General features: G+C 40.6%; 1 protein-coding gene across 1 annotated transcript in view; it reads right to left on the reverse strand.

The window, feature by feature from the left end:
• LOC126252373 (protein glass-like) overlaps window positions 1–15,882 on the reverse strand; it is a 99,422-nt gene extending 83,540 nt beyond the window's left edge. Inside the window, exon 1 of the mRNA XM_049953265.1 lies at window positions 15,734–15,882. Coding sequence (XP_049809222.1) covers window positions 15,734–15,882 — 149 coding nt within the window. The remainder of the gene's footprint in view (window positions 1–15,733) is intronic.
• Between the last annotated feature and the right edge of the window lie 5,618 nt (window positions 15,883–21,500).

A 21,500-nucleotide genomic window follows, 5' to 3' on the forward strand; every position in this document is an offset into this window, starting at 1 on the left:
AAACATTTTTTGAAAGCAGAAGATAACAGACTTAACTGTTGAAAATAAATGAATTGGTCTTTTTTAAAAGGGCATGTCGAGATACGCAAATTTGTGCGAAACTGAAGAAAACTATTTTAGAAGCAAATTGTCTGAAAATATATCATACTGAATATTATAACTGATAGATTTAGTGAAGATTTACTGATTTTGTGGTACCTTCTTTCTGTACATAATACCCAATAGTAGTTTTAAAAATGGAAAAATTCACCCTTTTAAAACACATGGACTTAAGGACATGCAGAGGCATAATGGAAGATTGATAATTAACAATATTACAACATTCTGTTACAGAGTAAATCATTCAAAATCACACACAAAGAAGAAAACTTTAATGAAAGTGCAAAATATTCCAGTGTGTTAGAAAAAGCACGCAATTTTATTGGAATTTACTATTTTTCAATCACTGTTAACAGCATTATTAGCTGTATGTCTTACGTTCAGGTGCAATATGCTTCACCTTCTTCAAGCCTTGCATTTTTTTTTTCCTTTTTGCTGCAGTTGGAACCGATATTTCTAAGCTGGTATGAAGAATTTGTGGTTTACAAATCCGTTTATCTTACTGGACCCTTTGATATACCACATCTATCGTGCGAGTAAACAAGTTGGAACTGTGTGCTGATTGCCTAGTTAATTCTCTCAGTTCTACACTTGCTCACTGTTTCTTCAAAGATGTGGTTTCCTTATAGTGTTTCGTCTACAAGTTCGAGAATTTGAGATAGTTGGACTTCTCCTATTACGAACGTGCCTACTTTGTCAGCACTATGAACAATGCGTTCTATAATCGGAGGGATAGGGAAAATTCCGTCGTACCGACGAAGCCGTTTTGAGATAATCCAAAAATCTCTGTCACAAGTAAGAAAGCTGTGACGTCGCACAGGATAATATTGCTGTATTTTTTGGAAACGGCCAGAATCTGTAAGTGATGATAAGAATCGGCACAAGACTGATTCTTGTTCTGTCCAAAACATTTATCACAGAACAGCCTAAGCTCTATGATGCTTTTAGGTGCAGACTTTAGACAATCGGACAGAAAGGAACAGACTTCATTAGGGCCCTTTTTATCATCTCCTTCATGGTAAACGTAATATGAGCTAGACCCTTTTTTATATCACGAATGCAAAAAACATTAAGATTCCTTAAAAAATAGTTGTTGTATTGGCACTTTCGACAGCCTGATAAGGACAACAAATTCATCTCTTTATTTGCCTCCTCCGATTCTTCATACTCGAGAGTGGAGTAAAATTTCCTACTTCTATGATGCTGTACCATCAATTCTGCAACTGCTGTTCTAGTTCTAAGTTTCAATTTCAGGTCTTCACAGGCAAAGCAGGTATATCCACCTGTGGTAGCCCAAATCGATAACTGAAATTGTTCCCATAGAAGTTCCAGTAAAAGTCATAAGTTACGGTACGCTCTGGCTACTTCTCTAAGAATAATTTCTGCATCGTTTACACATTTATATGTAGTAAGATAATATTCTTTTCTGGCAGTGTAATAACTTTCCCCTAAGGGGAATGACTGAAGAGATTCGCGTGCTGCCTCATGAACACAGATTCGAGGCTATGTGTAACTCCACTACCACTCCTGTCTACTGAGGGTCTCCCAGACGGCTTAAGCTTTCTTATTCTTCGTACTACTTTCTCACTGATGTCTAAAACTGAGAGGAAAGCTTTGGTGCAAACCTCTTCACGTCTTCCACAAACCAGGGCAAAAAAACTAGCACAATGCATCACCACAGGATTATCCTTTCTTTTCGATCGCCTCTGCTTGACCTTTTGAGAATCTATTAATCCTTGAAGAAATAGGTCTTGCTCGTTCTTGTTAGGAATGTTGTAAAAATTTATAAAAATATCTAAGCAGTTTTCCTCTGCAATTGCTTCCGAACAGTTCTTCTTACATCTGAAGCAAAAAAATAAAATAAAAAATAAAAAATGAAATAAAATTTCAGAATTATGAAAGATTTTTAATCACAGATGTTTTATTTTTTATTTTATTTTTTGTTGATGATATTCGAAGTTATGTTCGTGATAAACAGAAAATGTTAGGCTGTTTATTTTTTGTTAATTTTTGGGACAATAATTTCAATATGAAAGGAACATAACAGATATGTGCTAAATACACTGCAAGCTTACCCTCAACAGAATTCAGGTTTTTTAGCTATAGTTGGGTTCCCCCTATGATTAACATAGGCTTCACCCTTTAATCGAACTGCTTTTATTTATTTATTTTTTTCAAGGAACACACCGACATTTGACACTTAACAGGTTGACCTACAATATATGTTAAAATCGTAAAACCCAATACTTGAAAATGGTATAAAAATCTGAAACCTGGATTGTACTTAAATAAACAATGAAACAGTCAAATGGCGGTGTGTTCCTTTAAAAACTATTGTATGACTATTGCTCAGCAACATCAAACTGGTTGCCTTTAATTTGTTATTTTTGTAACTAGAAGGGGTTCTTCGTCTCTTTCTTTATCTACTTTCAGCTTCAGATAACTTGTAGAACTTCCATCACCCGATATTCAGGTAGTAAAATTTTATAAATGAACAAGAAATAATTACACTTCCTCCATAAAATAACAAATTCTATTCGCTCTTCAGCTGTTTCCATGCTCAGCTGTTTATTTTTAAAATGGCATATGTGAGTGGCAACAGTTTCTTAAAAGGTAAGTATGAAATTCGTTTTCTTGTTATAAGCCGATCAATAGCTTTACTGGCGTCCTTGTAAACACAAACGATAGACCTACTTCTGTATTAGGTAAGACACGAGAATCATTGAAAGGTAAAACTGATGACTTACACCTTTTTGAAAAAGATCGTTTCTAAATAGTGTAGAATGTGATCCTGGCTATGAAACTTTTCTCCAAATTAAATACAGTCAATCCTTCCTTACTCTAGCTAAGAGAAATTTCAATCTCAAACTAATGCCTACAGGATGGCTAATATTGAAGGCAACTATACGTGCTGTAACTGGCATAACTGAGAACAGCCTCCCAGCCAGACGACTATGTGCAGAGATAAATACGACCAGTAAGAAACGAGCAATGAGTACTGAATGTCTACAGGAAGTCAGCCTGCACCACCGAGGGAAAGATTTCTCGGCAGAAATAAAATGGCCCAAACCTAAAGAAGCATTAATTTCTTGAGTTTGTAGGATTTCTTCTAGTTTTTTCCATTAACATCTCGTGCAAGAAAATTGCAGAGGTCCAAGCTGAGACCTCTACAAGTGTCAGGATAACGGAGTGTAGAGTGTGATGGAGCTGAGCTGGCGCTTAGGGCACAACATTAGTGAAATAAGAAATTACTCATTAATGTTTACGATGGTAATTTTCTCCTCTTTGTAGGTGCCCAGTTCGGCGTGAATGCAGCGTTACGGTCCCGGAATTTGCTGATGCTGTCGCATCGAACTCTGGCTGGCGTCAACCTCTGCGTGTGGGTCACGGAATCAAGGCGTCGTGCAGGTAGCAGACGTAAGAGGCAAACGGCATAGTCCGTTACGACAGCCGAAGCTGACCAGGACAGAGACTGCGAATTATCAGAGCACTGTCCGCTCCGACAGCTGAGTGGTCAGCACGGCAGAATGCCCTGCAAAAGGGACCGGGTTCGATTTCCGGCTGGCTCGAAGATTTTCTCCGCTCAGGGACTGCGTGTTGTGTTCTCCTCATCGTCATCTCACGCCTATCGACACGCAAGTAGCCGAAGTGGCGTCAACTAAAAAGACTTGCACAAGGCGACCGGTCTACCCGGGGGGGAGGCCCTAGCCACACATTTCATTTCATCAGAGCACTCTCGTTGACGTCGAGGGGCTTGAGCCCAGGTAATATCTCAAAAGCTATGCATGGCGTGAAGGTGATCCACAGCATAGCCCTTGTTCCACGGAAGCCTGGGGATGTCGATAACTACTTACAGGTACCAGTCTGGGACAACAGGAGTTTCCATGCTTCTTGATCGCTGTAACAAGTTTACAGTGCGTCAAGCACCATCAGTTCGTCTCAGAAAGCCGGAGGTAAAAGCCTTCAAGTCTTCTCATCAGTGTTTTCGAGGTTGGAAGCCCACGGTGACAGTGTATAGTAGACTAGACGGATAACAGTCAGTGAGGTTGAAGTCACATTGGTGAACGGTGGCAGCGCGTCACAGTTTCGCTCTCAGAGCTGGTGACTGAACACAAAGGCTTGGAAGTCTGGGTATTTGTTACTAATGGTCTGAGGCAGTGATGTTACGTCCGACTGGTGACGAACGAATGTGGCCTACTTTTCCGGGCTCATCAGTAGTCTTCATCACTCTTTATTTCATAAGAATGGCTGTCAGAGCTTCAGATTGTTGTCAAACTTTTCCTCACTCTTACAAAATCAAGCTGACCTGTTATAATGCGTGATGTCTTCTGCTCGATTTGGTCGTGTTGCTGTATTCGAAGTCGAGCTTCTCGCTCGGGAGAAATGAGAATTCTTGTAGGTTTCTTCCGGTTTCCGCAACGTCAGCTTTGTGCCTGTTTGTCATTTTGACTGCATTGACCAGGTCTGCTCTGGCTTGGTGCTGGCTGGAGATTCTTAGAGAAAATTTTACATTTGTCTATAACAATTTTTTGCAGTGTAACAATATGTATACAGGGTGAACTCCACCGACATACTTTCAGAGGTTGTCTAGGGATAATTCTGAGTATGCTGGAATAAGAGACACACGGCTCGTTATAGAGTAATAACGTAATTGTGATTTATTCGTCTTGTTACTTCAGTCACCCTTGTTTCTGTGAAAACATGTTCACAACAGTTAAGTGCAGTAACCAAAATTTACAACACAGAGCAATGCAACAATCCTCAGACGCAACACGTACACTGCGACGTTGTTGACGTCTACGCCCGCCCAACTCAGCATAGTAGCGCTGTGCTAATCTTCCACTGCATTCAGTGAACCCATACACAATGTGTATATCGGCCAGCCTTTCATCAATAAACTTACCTACCGCACTCTTGTGTCTCGCTGTCAACGAACAACTAACACAACCGGGAAACAAAAGCCAACACAGAATCGAGCAGTACTGAATGCGGTCGTGAATCAACAAAATTAGGAAGTCATTACTATTGTCAGCAGCAGGTTTTGTCAGCGAATTTGTAATCCAGACAGACAGCGACAGCGTCGACATTTGCACCGCTAGCCGCTATTTTCAGTGCATTAAAGGTACAAAGCTTATTGGGTAATAAAACAACGAAAATAAATCTTTAATGAGCCTGTGAAGACTGTGGTTCCCGTCATCTGCATCTACATCCACGAGATTACTCTGCTATTCACAATAAAGTACCTGACAGAGGGTTCAATGAACCACCTTCAAGTGTCTCTCTATCGTTCCACTCTCGAACGGCGAGCGGGAATAAACGAGCACTTAAAGTTTTCTGTGTGAGCCATGATTTCTCTTATTTTATCGTGATGATCATTTCTCCCTATGTAAGTGGGTGCCAACAGAATGTTTTCGAAATCGGAGGAGAGATCTGGTGATTAAAATTTCATTTACACCAAAATACGTAGAAGGTATCAATGAACAACAACTTACAGACTATCGGCGGAATTCTGGGTCATCCGGTACATAAGGTGGACTCTGTAAAACGAAAACCGCTGAAAGGATCGTTATCTCGTTACCTACGAAAGTGGTGTTAATGATATGTAAGGGCCCTGCAACGAACTTGTGACTTCACACTAGTCGGCTTGTCCTACACACTTCGCGAACGCTCGGCTCGGTGTAGGGCCCATAGGAAATCAATATTTAATTGAAAATGTACCCACTAAAGGTCATAATTTTGTCGTGTGCTTTCGAGAACTTGCATCTTTTAAACACGCAGTCCAGAAATATGAAACCCGTCTGAAATAGTTACTGGCCCCCCGCCGGAAAGGGCTGCTGGCTCTCGTAAGACCTGCAGTGTCACGTGCTGTGACGTACGTGCCACGGCATATCTTTCCCGTGGGCCTCGTTACGAAAGGAGGTACGGTCACTTTGTCAACAATGAGGCCCCAGACCTGTCGCTAGAGGCACGCGGGCGCACACCTAGTGATGACAGAGCGAGCATGCTCACTCATCGACGGTATTCTGCACTCATCGCGCTGAAAACGGTGAATTATTATTTGATGAATTTCCTCTCCCCCACTTCAGGAAACGCACTGCATGCTTTTGCACTTCTTTTGAAGCCTCCACTCTGTTCTCAGTACGACTGAGAGCAAAGTACGGACGACGCGTGGGCGAGCTAGCGCGTAGGTGTGCACCCGTGTCCTTCTAGCGGCGAGTTTTGGACCTCAGAGCTCTTATAAACGACCTCACCACATTTCGGCGGTTTATTGTTGGCCTCCGGCTCGTTTAATTTTTGAATGCACGTTATATATGAAAGGGCTTTCTGAAAAGTAATGCCTCCAGATTTTTTTATGTGAAAGCTTTTTAAATAAAACAAGCGTTTTTAACATTCTACACACTTGTTCTTCATGTCTACATATCTATTTCTAAACATAGTCACAATGGTGACGAACATATTTCTCCCAATGAGAGACCAGTTAGCGTCACTGTAGAATGTTTGACTTTGTTGACGGAACCACAACCACACCTCCGCTTGTACTGCTTTATTACTATCGGACTGAAGTTAAGTTTCGGAAACAGATAAAAATCAGATGGGGCCAAGTCGGAACTGTAAGGAAGATAATCGATGACAGTGAATTAAATGCGTCCGAGTTTTCCAAATGTCGCACCGCTTGTGTGTGGTGTGGCATTGACATGCTGAAAGAGACTGTGCTCCATTTGTGTGGATGAACTCTTCAAACTCGTTCTTCTAGTTTTCTGAGGGTTTCTCACGCATCGCCATTGTTGCTTTACACACCGCCGTGTTACACGCTGAAATTCGGAGCTCCCTAGCCGCAGAGAATTGCAACTTGCGTCAGCGAAGCGAGTAAGTCGAGTAAGTACTATGCATAACGTGTAATACCTCAACCGATTATGAGAACAAAATAAAAATTTCTGAGGTGTTACTTTTCAGCACGCTTCGTATATCTACAGTCAGAAATCTGGAAACCCAATTGCCATATTGGCAACTAATGTATCATAAGAAGTCTTTCATGAAGTTACTGACATCGCACATGGACGTTCTAACCAATACCAAGAGTCATTTTGTCAAATAACGTATTTCAATAAAATGGTATTAAACACTTCTTCCTCAATAATTACAATAATTCGCAGAATCAGCCGATAGCACTACATCCTAATGCCGATGTCCTGCCCAGATTTCACATTTAATCCTGAAAAACAGTGTGCTCTCAAGTAGACAGCGCTTTCTGAAACCACCTACAGGAGTTCCCTCTCACTGCATCCGTAATTGAGATAGCTGCGGACCTTATTCTAAAACACGTTGCTAAATACATTCACCAAGGTTGGCCGGAACGTCTCGCTTCCCACTCGCCTCCAGGCCTCTAAAAATACAGAATCCAGACGGTACAGGGAGAAATGATTCTGCTGTGTGATCATCCGGCCGACATGACGTCAGCGTGTCATGAACCTCCTGCACACTGGTAACAATGGACGACACTCGTGAAGCCGCTGTCAAGGTGCACGCTTACTGGCGCACCAACACGCAGGACATCAGGAACATCTGCGCGTCGATTTAGTGAGCACTCTGGCAACGTTTCCATGCCTGACCAACGGCGCAGCGTCCATGCGAGTGCATCCTTGTGGACTTCTGCGGCCTCTTCCTCATATCGATGCGGCTCATTGTAATAGATTCCATTCCTATGTTTCCTTATGTACTTTGCAGTCAAATGTCACAGGAAGATAGACAACAAGCACCTTGCAGGAAAAAATCACAAGCAAAGGGCACTAGAAACAATCGTCTCTGTCAGTGTCCTTCATTTGACGTTTCAGGGTATCTGCTTTCTGAGTGGCATAACGCACCTGACAACGGCACGGTTCGTGCGCGACTTTGAGCTGTAGATTTGAAGATGCTACCAGCCAAACCCAACATCGATGCCCTGTCCCATTACCTGGGCCACTACAGGAGTATGTCTATTACACGGGCGCACTCTGTTTAGCTTCTCCATGGCCACCCACGGTACAGACACCCCCCCCCCCCCTGTGATCTCCCGAATCTTATGACTACGCCAGCCTAACCGTCGTCCCCAGTACGCACTGAGCACACAGGTTTGAGCTCTGACGAGTATAATGGTCCTAGTATGAAGCCATCTGTGAATGATAAATCTCAACAGTGAACGCCAGTGGTGACATGCTGGTATAACAAGCTGACTAATTTTGCCTAATTTTATTAGTTTGCACTTAGAGACTACCACCGCCTTCTCCAGACTTATCCGTGTTCAGCACTATCGGCGCTGGCCCAATAGAATAAGAACCTTCTCCACCTCAAGCACCACTGACTTCCAGAGTAGATTCGGAATCTGGAACACCCGCTCCATCCGACTTTAGCATCAGCACCATGCCTCCACCCAAAGCAGAGGACACAGTGACACCAAATGTCAAAATGGACAGTGGATCTGTAACTGGCTTGCCCATCGACACCTCCACACTACTAGCACAACGATCGTGACATGACACTGACAATTACAGCATTATGTGTATATGAATGGGGTGATACGCAATATCTCTGACTTCAAGCCGGAAATAAAACCCGACCGCAACGCGTATTCAAGACACTTCGAAGTATGTGTGTTAAAGTCTCTGCCTCACTTACAGTGTAATTACGTGACCTGGCTGTTCACAAGATTTCAGTTGGGCTATGTTTTGGATTTACGGTCACCGATTACTGACAGGTTTTCTCGACCCTGGGTAATCTAAATTATTCTTTTGATGTGTTCGACAATTTACGACGATCCAGTACGGACTGGAACTGTGATCAAATCGTTACAGTACACCCATATCTTCCGTGTAATAAAGAGGTATTGCACCGTAGCAGGTGTAATAGTTTGTGATGTGTGTGTGTGTGTGTGTGTGTGTGTGTGTGTGTGTGTGTGTGTGTGTGTGTGGGTGGGTGGGTGTGGGTGTGGGTGTGTCTTTGTTGGTGGTAGAAGTAGTCTACGAATATCTAGATCAGACCAATCTCATTGTAGCTTTGCTGCAAGTGCTGTCGCGTCTTTTATCCATCGCGATAGCGCATGAGATATAAAGAGACTAAGAACCCTTGAAAAAGCTGTAAGATGTGCTGACGAGGGAATTATTAAAAGAAACAGACCAAAAACGCCATACTATAACGTAAAATGTGAGATGAACAAAGAAACCACATAGTGAAGGAATATAAAACGAAAAGAACGACATGGCAAAATAAATATCTGTGGTGTAGAAGAACAGTGGTAGAAGAATTCCAAGTATTACAAGATATGGAAAAAGAAGAGTTAATAGCAGAGCATGATAATAAAACAGTAGTTGATAGCGAAACTAACAAAGAATTATTGTTTTTTTACGATTGATCAGTTAGTACGCAAACGTTTGCGTGTGAGTGGTCGTAATAGGAATTTTGCAATCTCATTATCTTCACAATCCAGAAACGTAAAATAGCAATAAGTCTCTAAGATCTACACCTATCTACAGCTTCATCCTACTCCGCAAGGTGGAGTATACTTCCAGTACCACTAACTGATCCCCCCTTCTCTGTTCCACTTGGAAATGGTAAGTGGGAAGAACGATTATCGGCAAGCCTCTGTATTAGTTCTAATTCCTCGAATTTTCTCGTAGTGGTCATTTAGTGAGATATATGTTGGAGGAAGTAAATTGTTGAGCGACTCTTCCTGGAACGTTCAAATGTGTGTGAAATCATATGGGACTTAACTGCTAAGGTCATAAGTCCCTAAGCTTACACACTACTTAACCTAAATCATCCTAAGGACAAACACACACATCCATGTTCGAGGGAGGACTCGAACCTCCGCCGGGACCAGCCGCACAGTCCATGACTGCAGCGCCTTAGACCGCTCGGCTTCCCGGAAAGTGCTCTCTCTTAAATTTTAATGGTAAACTTCTCCATGAAGAGAAACGCCTCTCTTGTAACGTCTGCTTGTGGGGTTATTTGAGACCTCTATAACGTTCTTGTGCCGACTAAACAATCCTGCGACGAAACGCGCCACTCTTTGTTGAATCTTCTATCTAGTAAGGGTCGCAGAATGACGAACAATACTCAAGGATCGGTCGAACAAGCGTCTTGTAAACCACTTCCTTCGTGGATGCGTTATATTTCCTTCAGAATCTTCCTACGAATCTCAGTTTGGCGTCTGCTCTTCCTACTATTTGTTGTATGTGGTCATTCCATTTAAGTTCACTCTGAATAGTTAATCCTAGATATTTTACGGTGGATACTGTTTCCATTAATTTGGCATCAATAGTGTACTTGTACAGTAGTCTATTTCTTTTCCTACATCTGCGCAATACATCACATTTGTCTGTGTTCAGGGTTAATTGCCAGTACCTGCATCATTCATTATTCCTCTATAGGTCATTCTGCTAATGGTTAATGTCTTCTGGCGTTGCTACTTTCTTAAAGACAACCGCATAATCTGTGAATAGTCTTAGAGTTTCCAATACTTTCTACTAGATCATTTACATGCATACATACATTGTGCACAGTAACGGTCGTATCACACGTTCTTGAGGTACTCCCGAAATTACCTGTACATAAACTCGATTTTGTTCCGTTAACAGCGACGTGTTGAGTTCTTTCTGTAGGGAATTTATTCGTAAATCTGGTCCAGTACTCGGTAAGCTCGTATTTCTTTCATTAAATGGTAGTCAGGGAAGGAATCAAATGCATTCCTGAAGTCAAGAAACACGGAATCAATCTGAGCGCCGTTGTCTACGGCGCTACGAATTTCATGGAGGAACAGAGCGAACTGAATTTCGCAACATCTCTGTTCGCGTTATCCATGTTGGTTTTTACAGAGCAGATTTGCGTTCCAAAATAAGTCGTAATTCTTGAGTGTAAGACATGTTCCATAATTGAACATTATAGGCCTACAATTACGTGTATCTGTCCTACAACCCTTCTTGAAACTGGAAATGAACTGCGATTTTCCCAGCCGCTAGATACCTTCGTACCCCAAGCGGTCTACGATTAACTTCTGATAGAAGAGAAGTATGTTGTTTCGCATAATCTTTGTAGAATCTTACAGATATCTCATCCGAACCTGATGCCTTTCCACTGCTAAGCGACTTTTGTTGCTTTTCTAGATAGAAGAATAAATATCTGTTTGATTAATTTTTAACGGTAGTTGTTGAAATTCTAAAACCGAAAAGATTACAGATTATGATGCATCCTTTTCACAGATGTTAGAAATGGAAAGCAGTAAATTATCTGCCAATTAATAGAAGAATGTACCAGTTAAAAGAAGAAAAATACACAAGAGACATGCGGATATTTAAACTAAAATAATATCAGCCTCACAAGTTCATTAGCCAAGAAACAAATTTGACAGCAAAAAGTGTAATCAGTCCGAACTTTTAGATAAACAAGCCATATTGAATATATTGCTTCAGAAAAAACGTAAGTGGGGCTACTGACGACAGGATTCGTATATGACATCTTCTTCTGCTAATCCATTTTAATAATTTTCTGTCTGTATTGTTGAGCAATGTACGTTCGGTACTAGTTTTTACCGAAAGTAAAAAGATAGATGTTAAAATTAGTGTACTATGATGACCAATATTAGGTAAGCATTAATACACAAAGCTACAGCATTTTTTCAGCATCAGAGTAACAAAAATGAAGAAAATGGAAACAGTTGCACATTTTTAGAAAAGTGAAAACAGTATTCGTTAGATGAAGACTATTGTGCGTTGAAAATCAGTTAACAGAACATTGAAGAGTAAGCAAAATCTAGAAGAGGACTAGGACTTGCTAGACAATGCTTTACAGAAATAATTCAGGGATGGTAGTAATGCTTTCTTATAGGAGACGATTCTGTAAATAATTAGGAGGACACTTTTCTCGATAGAACAAGAGGGATAGACAAAATATCTAACAGAAGTGAGTCTGATGAAATCTCTTTACAAAAGACAGGCATTTTTAAGACTGAATAATATTGGTGTTTTTAAGACGGTATAATAGTTTTCTTCTACCTCGATTATTTGAGTTAGATTTTACTTTTGATCTCGATGAGCAATCCACAAGTTGTAAATCTGCTGTCGTAAACAGGAACGGTTGGTACTTTTAACACGTAACTTGAAGTTCAAAAGTTTACAAATTAGAAGCTCCACCACGCAGTTGTAGATAGCCTGTAGTCTGATGCAGAAATAAAACCAAAGAAAAGTCCGGAAAATACTACAGAAAACCACACCTAATTTTTTTCTTTCTTAATTTACTGCCTGAGTTACGGTCAGACTATTGAAATCAAAGCACCAGATATTATCTAACTTACTGACGAAAAGCAACTGTTACCGATTCATTCAGTTATGTATTATATTATACTTCCTCTGCTCCATGCTTAAGTCCTTAATTTATGTGTTACCTCATTCCTCTTTTGTCTCTTGCGTTTAACTAGCCGTTAGCTTTTACTACCACAGTGATGTTTGTCACGCTATTCGTGAATATTCTCCGTCATAAAAGGAACATTACGAAATGAATCGTATGTAGTAATTATAGTGCCTTAAAATTTTTTAAACTACTTCTCTCACTTCTCCGAAGGAAAATTTCACGTAATGTTCCGTGAAACTTCAACCATATTAGTCGTTGATTTTCACCTTACTGAGACACAATCAGAGGGTAAATAATTACTGTAAACGACTGACATATGTGCTACACGGACTCTCTGGAGCTCATCAAGAGACAACTTGCAGGTAGAAAAATTGTATTTTTAATGTTTTCCGAGATTGTTGTAAATGATACTCTAAAAAATATTAATTTTAACGTCTCTACCTTCAGATTACCAGGTAATATTCAAATGTCTCGCGATTAAGAGCTATTGCAGACTAATAATATTACATATTAGTTCATTTCTCTCTCGTCTCTTGCGCTGTTGCGTATTAGACCTTCAACGTGTTTAACAGTACAGTGGTTTAATATACCGCTCATAAATTCGTGTTTCATTTTCGATACAAAACTGTAACAGGAAGACTGAAACACTTTCTTAGTAAGGAAGTCAGAACACCACAAGACCTCACCAGACATGGTATAGTGGTATATTCTTGCACTGTTGCAACTTCCCGGATAAAGCATAGAGGAAACTACAGCTTAACCAGCTTAACAATGTCAACTGAATTATAATTAGCTTCAGTTATGAAACCTGTTGAATAATGACCAGGTATCTTCCGTTCTTTTAGGTCTTACAGATATATTTTCGGACTCTTTCCCTGTAGCGTTCACGCGATTCAGCATCTCCTCTTGAATGAATCTGTATTGTTAACCACAAATCCTATGATGGGGTGTATGTACTGCGTTTACAGGGTCAGACATGAGAGGCTTTTGAAAAGTATCTACTTGTTAGGGTTATACGTCTCCTTTGTAATGAATGTGAGTGTCTCATAATAACTACTTTTAAATACACTATAAAAAGATGTTAAAAAGCAACGTTAACTCGGTTTTAATTGTCATGTCAGTATGAGTCACGATTATTTTATGGAAAAGGCACTGTGTTATAGCACATGATGTTAAATGCTTCGACTTTCAGTAAATGTTATCACCTCCCTGAAGAACTATTTACTGATTATTTCCTTACCTTGTGATACTGTGTTGCAAATTGCAATTGTTTTGAATAACTTGAAAATCTCTTTTGTGTAACCTACGTATGATATTACTCGCGGTAGCATACGTTCAACTATTTATATAATATTTCACCTCTTTCTGCACGAACTTACGTCAGAAATAGGCATAAAATATTCTGAACAGCTGTATTGTTTAACAGTAAACCATACAAATAACTACACTGAGAAAAGGAATGGACAATGAACTGAACCCTGCCACCATATCCCTTTTTATGAAATCTTCACAGGATGTAAATTAATTTTCTGCTCTTTTCCATTATCCGACAACTGATTGTCTCCTAGACACTGGTATTCCGTCGGGATGAAGATTTTACTGGTTTTATTTACTACTTCAATGGTGTTGCAAATTGTGAAAGTGTACAGTAGGGTCCAAACAACTACTGAAAATTTTAGAAAAGAAAGGTAGTATCGAAAATGAACGACGTTTCGCGGAAAAGAGTGACTGTAGTATTATTTACTTATTTTTATATGAAACACCATCACAAAATATGACTGCAATGATACCCGGTTTCAGCCATACACTGCCATTCTTCAGGTTCTATGCGTTATCGGCGGCATTTGGCGAGAGACGTGTTCACATCACTGTTTGGCGTGAACTGTTCACAAAATGCCGCTGATGTTCAGAATCGGAAGGTAGTTAACATAGGGCCGAAACCGTTTATGATTTTGATTATAATATGTGACTGTGAGTAAAATATAAATAAAAGCCTCTCTCAAGATATATAACACTGTTTCTTATGTGTGACACCGTTTATAAACATTAAAGTGATACCTTACATGTAACAATGAGTATACGACGAACGAACTACTTTGAAATTGTATGACTATAGTACCGTAATATGTTTCGACTTTATACTATTTGATAGACAGTTCTAAATAATCTCGTCTAGACATTTGTTCACATACGGCTGAAATACGAATAGTTGTGTATGTGTGGTTTGTGGATACCTATTGCGAGGTATCGTTTCTCGTTGCTTGTTATTATATGTGGTTTCTTATTATCTATTATACTGCTTTTCTCGCACCTACTGTTACTCCATTCATATAATATTTTAGTTTGTGTCTGTAAAGGACAATGCGATATATAACTGTGTATGGCATGTGGCTTCTGTTTTACAGTACTTATGAAGATGATGTTTCCACGTCCATTGTGAGTAATCACACTATAATTTAGTGAAAACACTACATCCCGTGCAGTTGCAAACACTTTTATATTTCGACTTCCATTTAATTGTGGTGAACTATTAGGTTTGTAGGTATAGTTGAGAACAAGCTCACGCTATAAACTAGGCCCTAGTGATTAACAAAATACGCATTTCAACCAGCCTCCTGGAAACAATGTTGTTTTTCAAATTTATAGAGTCAGTGGTGCGCCCCCAGAAGGAACCAAAGGATCATTGCGTTCTGAAATTCTCAGTTTAGCATGTCCTCACACGAAAAGAATAAATTTTGATTTATACTGATGAAACTTTCCTAGAGATCCACTGCAAAACGCCTTATGTGAAATGGCAATTACCTGTTATCGTTCAGTAGGTGGCCTAAACTAAAGCCTTTGGAAACACTCGTAAAGTTTAGTTGCAGCCACTCCAGACAGATTCGAATTAACTGTCTGTTTGTTGACACGGGAGGAAAACTTCCTGTTTTGTAAATAGTAATGAAACTTTCCAAAATTTTCCCTCTGTCTCTTAATTTTTGAACTTAAGCATAAATATAGTGAGAATCGAATTATCAGTTACTGAAGGGAGACGTTTGGTGTAAATATTGTTGCAGGACAGTTCCAGTAAAGGACGTAAGGTGCCTTACCTGAGGGTGGTTATGAGTCACCGAGCCAGTTACAAGGCGATTGCCCGTATTTCATTCCTAAACACCTCTGTATCGTCCTTAAAGATCTTATTGTCTACTACCAAAGAGGTTCTAAAAACAATATAGTTGGTTGAGAGCTATGCGGTGGACAGTAGGGCGGTACTCACTTGTAGGCGGCGGGGCTGAAGGGCAGCAGACTGGGCAGCGGGTCGAGGTCGAGCGCGGGCAGCGAGAAGGAGCCCATGTCGTCGAGCCCCCAGGCCGCCGCCTCCGACAGGCCGAACTGCGGGTTGTTGGGCACGTAGCAGCCGTCCATCGCGCCGGCCCTCTGCGCAACCACACGCACACATGTACACACAGCATCGCTTCCGGGCCGCCATCTCGCACACTGCGCGGCGACCCCTTCTCTTCAGACACGATTCTCCATTTTAAGAATATTTTAGCCAATGAAGTATTTTCCTAGGCTCGGAAGCATAGTCATAACAGGCCAATACTTTTTTAATGAAATCATTGCCGCCATTTAACTCTAAGGTTTTATTGTTTGTTTGGTTCACTATCGTGATTTTCGTCTGTAGAGCCAGTTTCAAGTGCAAAGGTAAAAGAAAGGCAGCAAATATCTGGCATATCGGAATGTTATATCGTCGTCTAAATATTGTGGACGAACACGAATCACATGGTTGGTATCTGTGATAACATATGTGCTGCAATATTTCTACGACGAAGTGTCGCGCAGGCGTTTCCGGTGTTTACTGCCTTGCTTTCACCCCTGAAACTGGCTCTACAGCCGAAATCACGATAGTGAGCTTAATGAAAATAATCAAAACTTACAGTTAAATGGCGGAAATGACTTCATTCAAAAAAATGTAGGCAGTGACCAATTCGCAACGAATACGTTTCATAACTGAAGGTGAAGTAATCTGGTTTATAAGGCCACCTCGTGCTCCTCTTCAAATTTCTTCTTCAACAGTAAAGGTTTCGACCTCTCTGCTGAGATTCTTTTCAGGACTCTTCCGGAAACAACGGAAAGTTCCAGGAGAGGGCTCAAAATGTCGACAGATACAGAAGAAATTTGAAGAATGAACATGATGCGGCCTTTCAACCCAGAATATTTTACCTTCAATGACACGGCCGCGGAAGCCTCTCAATTTACATTAATGGTAGACACTTGAAGCCACTAATACCAACAGCGTACAAAACGCTTGTTTAGCTCCCTGACAAAACGATTTGCTCGTCTTTACAACTGATTTCATTTCGATTTATTAAGCATTTGATACAGCATCTGTGGAATATTACTGCAGTTCTATACTATATCATGTCCTTTATAAGTGGTTCCCATCAGCTCCTCTATTCTTCAGTTACACATTAACAATAGATTTTTTAAGTTTCAGAACAGAAATCATAGTGACAGGGGTTCAGTTACCAATGTCCGTAGACAACATATCATTTGAAGAGGAAAGCAGCAACGAGAGGTAGTCATCACGTACTATTTATCATGCCGAAAACACAAATTATGTAATTAATTCTGAGTGTATATCTTGGTACGTGTTTGCAGTCCAGCTACACACTGAAATTCACGCAGCACGGTACCACAGCATACCGGTATAGAAGCCAAACCAAAATGGTGCATCTCATCTCTACTTTATCTATGACCACACTGGAATCGCTCTGCCCACTAAGCACTCAATCATACGCTACGTGATCAAAAGTATCCGGACTCCTCGCTGAAAATGACTTACAAGTTCGTGGCGCCCTCCGTCGATTATGCTGGAATTCAGTACGGTGTTGTCCCACCCTTAGCTTTGATGACAACTTCCACTCTCGCAAGCATACGTTCAGTCAGGTGCTGGAAGGTTTCTTGGGGAATGGCAGTGCATTCTTCATGGAGTCGGTGAGACATGGCACGAAGTCGGCGTTCCAAAACATACCAAAGGTGTTCTATAGGATTCAGGTCGGGACTCTGTGCAAGTCAGTCCATTGCAGGTACATTATTGTCGTGTAACCACTCCGCCACAGGCCGTGCATTACGAACAGGTGCTCGATCGTGTTGAAAGATGCAATCGCCATCCCCGAATTGCTCTTCAACAGTGGGGAGCAAAAAGGTGCTTAAAACATCAATGTAGGCCTGTGCTGTGATAGTGCACGCAAAACAACAAGAGTGCAAGCCCCTTCCATGAAAACCACTACCACACCATAACACCACTGTTTCCGAACTTTACTGTTGGCACTACACACGTTGGCAGACGACGTTCACCGACCATTCGCCATACCCATACTCTGCCATCGGATGGCCACAATGTGTACCGTGATTCGTCACTCCACACAAAGTTTTTCCACTGTTCAATCGTCCAATGTTTACGCTTCTTACACCAAGCGAGGCGTCGTTTGGCATTTACCGGCGTGATGTGTGGCTTATGAACAGCCGCTCGACCATGAAATCCAAGTTTTCTCACCTCCCTCACAGTGCTTGCAGTGGATCCTGGCGCAGTTTGGAATTCCTGTGTGATGGTGTGGATAGATGTCTGCCTATTACATATGACGACCCTCTTCAACTGTCAGCGGTCTCCGTCAGACAACAGACGAGGTTGGCCTGTTCGCTTTTGTGCTGTACGAGTCCCTGCGGAAACAGTGGACCAAGGGATGTTAGGCGTGTGGAAACCTCGCGTACGGACGCATGACACAAGTGACACCCAGTCACTTGACCACGTTCGAAGTCCGTGAGTTTTACGGAGCTGCCCCATTCTGATGTCTCAGCATGTCTAATGACTACTGAGGTCGCTGATATGGAGTATCTGGCAGTACGTGGCAGCACAAAGGACCTAATATGAAAAACATATGTTTTTGGGGGTGTCCGGATACTTTTGATCACATAGTGTATGACGGCGCATAGTTTCCACACACTTCCACGAATTCACCTTGCATTTTTGATGCGTTATTCCTCTTCAAATGCAGAAAATAAATTGTTGCACGAAACTGCATCTTTTCAACGTGAGCGCCATTTTGTTTTGACACTTCCAACAGCAATCTACGGTATTGTGACGTAGGAATTTCGATACGTACTGGCATTGCAAACGTGTACCCGAACTCAAACAAAACAAAAATTAATTACGTACCTTTGTTTTTTCGTGGTGATAATGAAAACATTACGATTATATCTTGCAAAACTTACAACAACTGTTAAATGGAGAGGAAATCTACTTTCCACGTTACTTGCGTTAAGAAGTTACGAAGGAAAGAAAGAACTGCAGAGATAGAGAAAGAACAATTACGAATAAAATCAAAGCTGGGGAACAAGCTGTGAAATAAATGTACGAATCATGTCCTGTTGGAAAAAGCTAAACAACAGAAGCATTATTACACAAATGAAAGTTTTCATGAACGGTCGGTTTTTTCCGATGTTGGATACTGACACTGAAAAACTGAAAAAATGATTATCGATTCGTCTGGATCGCCAAGTTATGATAAAATATTGAGCCGTTATAAACCACAAAAAGTACGAACTGGTAACAGTTGAAACGTTATGATACAGAGTGATGTTAAGAATTAAGAGCAGAAAAAAAACCTGTCACTGGATGAGGCAGTACATGTGAAAAGGTAAGCAGAATGGAATATGTCAAGAAAAAGTCAAAGATTAAAGATGCGACAGATATGTAGATATTAGAAAATAGATAAACACAGACGATGTCACGCCCGTCAGAAATGTTAGCTTATAAAACAGGTGCGAAAATAGTGCTGTAACGTGGGATAAAGAGAGCTAACGAGAACTTGTTGTCTAAATGGCAAGGCACAAAAAATAACTGCAGTCTAAAATAATCGTCCAAAATAACCACTTAAAATATGTTTTGTTAAAACTAAAAGAAAAACAATGGTAAAATAAGTAAAGCATTTTATCTTTTAGACAAATACACGTTAGACTGCTAACAAAAAACAGTAAACAGGAACAGTTTGCTTAGCCTATCAGTTTATAAGAAAAAAAATTTATATGTTAAATAAGATAATTTTTGGATATTTGCTGATTTTTGCAATCCTGCAGTAAATGACGAAACAGCATATTACTTGCATCACAGATAGGATACCTAAACTTTAAATTAGAAATTATGCATGAGACTTACCCAGTACTATATTCTCACATATTACCTCTAATATTTCAGAATTGTACCTAAGTAATTTTTCGTGTATTTTCATTTATTACACATTCTATGACAAAAACTGTGCTCTATATAAATAAATACCGGTAACTATTGTCCATACACATTTACGCGTTGTCAAGGGATCTTTTTCGCACTCTCTCCACACAAGACATAATTGATACAAGTTTTACAAAATTAAATCTGAAATTAGTATTCGCAAGGGACTGTTTAATGGCTCATATCTACTACAATTCCCCATGGGAAGCAAATTATAGTACTTCCAAGCACAGCATAAGATATAACAAAATATACAACAACGAAGTTTACATTTTAACTGGGATCAACTAAATTTCGGTTTCAGTGTTTAGTAAATCATTATCTATCAGATATTTTCTAAAGCTTGCTGTGCTGTGTGGTGTTGTACTGTACGATATTATGATTGGTACTGATAGGTGAAGTAACTCATACAAAAAAAAACATCGCTGCGCACCCGGCTGCGCAACACGTAGGTCATAAAAATGATTACATGAAAACGTACGTAACCAGTTTCGACTGACTGAACTAACATCTTATAGTTTAAAATATTATTTCCTCGCTGTCTCATGGTTTGGTTCCTTCCTAATATATACCTTTCAGAGCTACAGTAGAATATTTGGGTGCCACGACCTAGAGTTGCTACAAAGGTCAATAATGTAACATTCTTGGCGGCTAGTTTAAGTGGTATATAACGTGGAAGAAACAATGGAAAGGGGAAGAAACAAAAGAAAAGTAAACTAAACTCTAGAAAAAGCTTTGTATGGATAGGAGTATACATGTGCTGCTATCCATACAAACATTTCCAAAGTTGCTTTCGAACAAGTATGTGTACGATGTGTATGGGTCACAATCATTCCTTAGTAACCTACGTAGCAACATATTTCGTACTAAATCCGTAGAACAATCAGCAGATTTCGATAATCAGAAATAATGCACAACCTCACTGATAAGGAAACAAAGAAATATTCTTCACAAACTGCTGCGACAACTAGCGATAACGTTATAAGTGTTCTTATTGCTTTCCTGTATATATTCAAATAATGTTTCTGAAAGTACACCGTATTTATAAAGAATAATTCCCAATATTCATCAGGCACAGAAGAAACATTGCTAAGAACATCAGTTAACGGTTGCTAATTCTAGTTTTTAGTGCCAGTGGTAAGTGATCACATCGGCTCAATCTTGTTCGAGAACGCACGCTATTCTCTCTGAAGCCTCAGTGAAGCTATAGGAGTTATCTGGTGAAATACTGGTCGCGTTTAGCAACATTATTTGGCTGTTAATCTGAAACTTATATTTCACGAATCCGTAGGATGAGCGCCTCAGGTGTTATTTTATCGAAATGTTCACTCCCTCCCAAGGTTATGTCAAACGTAAAGAGACATATTGGATTTAAAGAGGCTATGTTACGGTGTAGTTACTAACCTTGTATTTGGATATCAAACGCATATCTGTAGATTGTAATCGAGGGAGCACAGAAGGCAACTGAAGTGGTGAAACGGTGCGCGGGAGAGCACTAGGATCAGATCTGCTGCAAAGGCAAACGGGCAGCTTTTTGATTCGTTATGAGAGTGGGGGCAGGGAGTTGGCGGGAAGGGGGGCGGCAGGGTGGTCGAGGGAGCGGCGTCTACCCAGGGCGGCTAATTGGTGCTGCCACAGGTTGCACGCCGACGGCCGACAGGGGCTTCTTATTAATTATTTGAGCGCATGGTACGCCGCTTGGCGGGCTTCTACCGGGAGATTCCGTGCTGGACGGATCCACCGACCTGCA

Source organism: Schistocerca nitens, chromosome 4 (genome assembly GCF_023898315.1).
Source record: "Schistocerca nitens isolate TAMUIC-IGC-003100 chromosome 4, iqSchNite1.1, whole genome shotgun sequence".
In the NCBI taxonomy this organism is placed as follows: domain Eukaryota; kingdom Metazoa; phylum Arthropoda; class Insecta; order Orthoptera; family Acrididae; genus Schistocerca; species Schistocerca nitens.